General features: G+C 53.1%; 2 protein-coding genes across 2 annotated transcripts; one reads left to right on the top strand and one right to left on the bottom strand.

Moving 5' to 3' along the window:
• Positions 1-125: 125 nt before the first annotated feature.
• MAK16 (MAK16 homolog (S. cerevisiae)) lies at positions 126-2,442 on the top strand (the record flags this gene model as incomplete). Its single annotated transcript, XM_010077971.1, has 7 exons — positions 126-190; positions 795-946; positions 1,216-1,270; positions 1,345-1,419; positions 1,753-1,860; positions 1,959-2,015; positions 2,257-2,442. Coding segments are annotated over 7 exons (698 nt in total), but the record flags the coding sequence as incomplete, so codon positions are not given.
• Positions 2,443-2,854: 412 nt separating this feature from the next.
• On the bottom strand, positions 2,855-5,801 carry TTI2 (TELO2 interacting protein 2; the record flags this gene model as incomplete). Its single annotated transcript, XM_010077970.1, has 6 exons — positions 2,855-2,995; positions 3,288-3,450; positions 4,003-4,146; positions 4,435-4,619; positions 4,988-5,080; positions 5,596-5,801. Coding segments are annotated over 6 exons (872 nt in total), but the record flags the coding sequence as incomplete, so codon positions are not given.
• Between the last annotated feature and the right edge of the window lie 203 nt (positions 5,802-6,004).

Raw genomic sequence — 6,004 nt, 5'->3', positions numbered from 1 at the left:
GTGAACACCCCCCGGGTGGGGAGGGGGCACACAGCGCCTGCTGGGGACAGCCCGGCTCGGAGCCCTCTCCCGTGGCTGGGGACACGCTCTGTCCCTCCCCTGGGTGACGTTCCTCTTTCCTGTAGGTCGGTGTTACCTGTACATGAAGACGATCGAACGCGCCCCTTTTCCCCGGAGGCTCTGGGAGCGGGTGAGGGTCTCCTGCCAAGAGCAGACGTGTCTGTGGGGGTGTTTTATGCTGAAGTAGAATTTTAACTGTGAGATTAACTTTAGAGTTTATAAGATTAATAGAGAATCCTAGAAGTAGCGGTGTTTTGTGTTAAAGTGGAATTTTAACTACGACAGTAACTTTAGACTTTGTAATCATAAGGTTGATAGAGGATCCTGGGAAAGAAGAAAAATGACCAGATGTCCAAAAGTATCCAATTATCCAGAATATGAGAAAGAGAAGGGGAAACTGAGGGAAGATAATTAGCACAACTAAGTTATTTTAGAGGTTGTGTTGACATAACTTCGAAGGTTGCTTTCCCAGGATCCAGCATAGCCAACAGTGATTTTGGTGTTAAGAATTTAAAATTATTGTATCTAATTAGCAGCTGCCAAATTGGAAAAAATTTAGTATAAAAGCAAGTGAGCAACACACAATCAATGGCTTTTCCTTTCATCATCATTGGCTCGTCTGGGAGGTGTCCGAGCCCCTCGCGCTGATCACAGCGAACTGCGCTGGTCGACTGCACGTCTCCCCGCGTTGGTGCTGCCCCGTAGCTCAGCCCTGTCCCTTTGTCCCCTCCCAGGTCCTGCTAAGCAAGAACTACGAGAAAGCCCTGGAGGAGATCGACGAGAACCTCATCTACTGGCCGCGGTTCATCCGCCACAAGTGCAAGCAGCGCTTCACCAAGATCACCCAGTACCTCATCCGCATCCGCAAGCTGACGCTCAAGCGACAGTAAGTGACACCACTACGAGCGGTCATGTTGGTGTGGCTTATGGAGCCGCTGTCACTGGACCCAGAGCCGCCCACAGCGCGCTCTGCTGCCTTCCTGAGGCTTGGGCAGGTGGGTGGGTGAACCTGGCTGGGACGGGTTTCCCTGCATCTGGAAATGCACCTGCAGCCACATCCCAAGTGACAGAACCGCTGGCTGCTGCCCCAACGCGCGCTCAGCTGCTCCCCAGGAGGCTGACAGCATGGCTGATGGGCTCTTTTGCTCCCTGTAGGAGGAAGCTGGTTCCTTTACGCAGGAAGATTGAAAGGCGAGAGAAGAGAAGAGAGGTAAGACCCCTCCTTTGTGTCCTCTCCTGCTCCACGCCTTTCACCCCCCTGACACGGCTCCTCTGCTCCGTTAGGAGAAAGCCCTGATCGCCGCACAGCTGGACAACGCCATCGAGAAGGAATTGCTGGAGAGGCTGAAACAGGCCACGGTGAGGATCCCTGCCTTCGGGCACAGCAGTGAAACCGCTCCTGCTGCCCTCCCGCCCTGCTGCTTCTGCAGGGAGGGACGGGGCGGTGGTGTGACAGGAGCATCGCCCACAGAGGAGGGGATGAGCCCATGCTGCCCTTCTTGAGGGGCTTTGCAGCAGGCTCGAGAACCCCAAAAGGCAGAGCCCCTTGTTTTCTGTACGGCAGTGCGTGCTTCAGCACTAGGGAAGGGGCTGAGCCACCAGTTCAGCCCAGTTTGGTACTGCCTCCATGCAGGCTGTAGATGACCCTGCCACCACCGGCTGTCTCCCTACAATCCCCATTTTCCTTTTCAGTATGGAGACATTTACAACTTCCCCATTCACGCCTTCGACAAAGCCCTGCAACAGCAAGAAGCAGAAAGCGAGAGCGAGTCGGATGCAGAGCAGGAAGAAGACGACGAGGTAACGCTTCCAGCCAGGGGAGCCTCGGTGGCTCTTCCCGTGCCAGTCTGCAGTGTGCTACGTGTGCACGTACTCGCTTCTGACTTTATTTCTTGCAGGAGGTGGATAAAAGAGAGTTTGTGGAAGCCGATGACAGTGACCTCAGTGACTTTGAGGTAGGTGCAGCACCAGGTATGAACTGTCAGGTTGAGCTGTTTGAAAGCACCCTCCACCCTCTTGTGTCTGTGGTGATGGGATAAGAGCCAGAAAAATCCAGTTTGTGGAACATAATGATACAGGTGGACAGCTGGGAGCCAGGAATTATACACTGGAATTGGATACATGAGATAATTTTGCAGGAGGAGGAGGTTTAGTTACGCAGCGTGCTTTGACATCACTCTTGTCTTTCTTCCTCAGGACATGGATAAGTTGGAGACAAGTAGTGAAGAGGAGCAGGAAGAGGAGGAAGAAGTAGAGAAGAAATCTAACTCCAAATCTAAAGGGAAAACTCCTCTGAAAGGACCAGCCAGGAGAAAACGTCCCTACATTGAAATAGAGTACGAAGAAGAAACGGAGCCAACCACCAAAACCAAAGCAGCCTGACCCCTTCCTGAACCCGCACTTTGTACTGAACGACAGGACTCGCCTCTGGCACTTGAACTCCTCCCAGGTGTTGCCACTCTGTGCAGGACCCTGAATAATTACCCCTTTTTCCATACTCTAGACTAATATTTTTTTTTAAGAAGAGAAGAGTTTCTGTCCCAACCCCAGGCAACAGCAGCAGGTTTGTACAACTCCTGCGTGAAGCGCAGTTTTAAGGAGGAAGACTCCCCACCTTCTCTGCAACCACATGAGGCTCAGCTTGGACTGTTTTCCAGGACGGAACCTGGACTGGGGGGCACTGGTGCTTTGTCCCAAAGCCAGAGAAGCCCGCATGCGGCTAGGCGAGCACATAATTCTATCTTGTTTGGGGGAAGGTGTGGGGCTGACGGGTGGGATGAGAAAGACAGTAACTTTAAATAAATAAAATAAATTTACTGTATAAAAAGCAGGGTGAGCACTGATCAGCCACGCCTCACGTGTTCTCTTGCACTTTTCTGATGCAGTCCCGTACGCGGCTCTCCTCACAGCTGCTGTACACGCCTTCCAGCAGGACCTGAAACAAGAAAAGCATCAATTTCCAGTGCCTTGGCACGCTCGGGTTTATGGTGTTACCAACCCTCCACCAGCTATCTGTTAGAAGACAATCGTACAAAAATGTATAGATACTTATCAATATGTATTGAGTCACTTATTAAGTCAAGTATTAATGCTGAGGGAGGTGGAAACTGATGCTTTCAAAATCCTGTTGGACTGAGGAAGCGAGCGGGCTCTCGCCCACACCATGCTGCCCCTTCCCTCTAAGGGGGAAGGATCAGAGCTGAAGCAGCGCTGGGTCCCTGGCTCACCTTCACTTGCCCTTCAGAGCAGCGATCCAGCAGGATGAGGCATTCGGTGGCCCCTTGGAGCAAGGTGGCTTTTACCGGCTCCGGTGTTGAGCCCTGGTCAGTGTGTACGTCCCAGATGAACTTCAGCAGGGCTCTGAGGAGCACGGGGAGCCTGCACGGCATTCTGCAAAGGAAAACGGCAACAGCACCTTTTCTAAATCCTCAAGCCAGAGGAAAGCACAGCCTGGCTTAGCAGCTCCTAGACACTCCAGGCAGGAGCTGCTAGTTGCCATTTAGGTGTGGAGCAGGATTGTAGCTGGACTAAAGACGAGGAACTGCTTCAGCGCTGAGGCTGAAGAAGCTGCCTTGTTCAGAGTGCCCACCAGAGGGAGGACACGGCCCCAAACACAGAGTAACGTCAGGATGGTGTCTCAAGAATGCCCATCGTTGGGCAGCATAATTCACAGCACAGGGCTTACTCCACAGCTCTGCCATGCAGAGAACACAGATTTGGTTTTTAGCCAAGCTGATGTTTCTAGAACTGGCAGAAGTCAGATCAGAATGAGGACCCAGCATAATTTTTTGGGCCAGGTTTTTCAGCCAAGCAGTAATGCCAGTGATTCCTCCCTGTGACAGATTCTCCCTTAAGATTTCAGGGCCTTCTCCTCAAGCAACTCTGAAAAAGTGACAGCATTCAAGACATGCTCTCTATAGTGTGTCACCCCCAGACCGGTACCTGGGCCAAGCATGCTCTATGGTGCATTGCAGTGTCTCCAGAATTCCCAGTCGGGCTTCTTCCTCAGGGCCGTCACAGACTTCCAGGTACCCCAGGATAACCCGCTCCAGCCTCTTCATGTGCCGCGCTATCAGGATGCCAAGCCTGCCGACACAAAGAGACACACCCTGAGGAGGGAGATACAGACCACGGCCCCAGCGAGTCCCTGCAGGGCTGCGGGTGCTGCTCTCACCTCTGCACAAAGGCAGGCAGCGTCCTGGCGTACACCCGCCGCAGCGCAAGGCGATGCTCTGCCTCCATGTGGGTCAGAACCAGCTGCAGCACCTCATCGCAGGGGGCGGTTGGTCTGGCGTGCTCCTGACACACCCTGAGGAGGGAGATACAGACCACGGCCCCAGCGAGTCCCTGCAGGGCTGCGGGTGCTGCTCTCACCTCTGCACAAAGGCAGGCAGCGTCCTGGCGTACACCCGCCGCAGCGCAAGGCGATGCTCTGCCTCCATGTGGGTCAGAACCAGCTGCAGCACCTCATCGCAGGGGGCGGTTGGTCTGGCGTGCTTCTGGTGCCGCTGGGATCTCTCCAGGATTGGCAGCAAGTCCAGCAGGCAGAGCAGTACTGCCTGGTTCGGTGCGAGACAGTAAATCTGTGCAGCCCTTTTGATGCTCCCTCCAAAACACCAGTAACTTCCAAATCCCGTCCACCCACAGCTGCTGCAGCTCACCTGACTGCCCCCAAGTAACTACTGCCTGTTACCCCTGTGACTGGGCCTCTTCAGCACGGCTGCCAGCTGGAAGGGGACAGGAGGCACGAGGTCTTAGCCCCACTTTGGTATTTTCCTGAAATCTACTCAGTTACTTTGTCTCTTGGCCACAAGCATCGGCTAGTAACAGCCTGACCGGACTGTCTGCGAGGAAACAGGTTCTGCCTCCTGGCTGTCCCTCGTGGGGCTGACACACCATACCATGGCAGATTAAAGTGCTGCCCTACCTGGATGAGAGGGGCCTCACGTGAATAGAGGTGGTTGAAGAGGGCGTGGTACACAACCTGAGCCCTGTTGAACTGGCACAGATCAGCAGCTGGCTGCAACAACAGAGAACAGAACGTTATTTCTGTGCATCCCACTCAGCACCCACTTAACCTAATAAAAGGGAACAGCCTTCACAAACCCAGCTCTTATGAAAACAACCCTCGCACATCCTGTGCATTACAAACAGAAACACTGCTTACAAGAAAGGGGGAGCAGGTGCCGTAATAAGTGCAGGTTAAACCTTGCCAGGCACAGGAGCACCCACTTTCCTTCCTCCCCAGCTGCTCTTTTGCAGATCCCCTGGCATTACTCTAATACCCTGCCCTGAAACTGTTGTCAGGCCAATATGCAAACCAGCTGAGTTTAAACGCTGGCAAGGCAAGTCTTTGCTTAGTGTAACAGATATAAGAACACATATTTAAACACACGAGGACAGTATGGAAGATGGAGCAGAATTCCTAGGTTAACCACAGAACCAGGAACAGAAGTTAGGAATCCTAACAGGAATCCAACCCACGCTTCCTTCAGACAACATCCAGGAAAGGATCTGATTTCTCAAATCCCTTACCACGTTGAGAATGATATGATGCAGGCAGCGCACACCCAGGATTTTATTCTCCTCCTGGTAGTCGTCCGAGATGAGCAGCGATGGCGGGAGGACACGCTCCAGGTAACGACTCAGCCAGGGCCGGGTGACATGAGGCAGCGTCCAGGAGAACACGAACTTTGTGGCAGGGTTACGCTTCCAAGTGTCTCTGGAAATACAAACATAAGCTCAGTGAATGCTGGAACTAATGAACGCTCATTTCCGAAGGATCCAGGCCCCTCAGCTCCCACTGATTCCCCCCACACACACCCCCTTCTGTTACTGGTGTATTTGTAAAGCTCTTGGCCCCGTGTTTACCGCTGAGTGTCTTGCAATGCCCGAGTTCAGGCAGTTTCCCACAAGTTTCCAGTATTTCCTACACAGAGACCAG

This window comes from Pterocles gutturalis, unplaced genomic scaffold (genome assembly GCF_000699245.1).
Source record: "Pterocles gutturalis isolate BGI_N339 unplaced genomic scaffold, ASM69924v1 scaffold21633, whole genome shotgun sequence".
Lineage (NCBI taxonomy): Eukaryota > Metazoa > Chordata > Aves > Pterocliformes > Pteroclidae > Pterocles > Pterocles gutturalis.
This window is presented reverse-complemented; position numbering and strand designations above follow the sequence as displayed.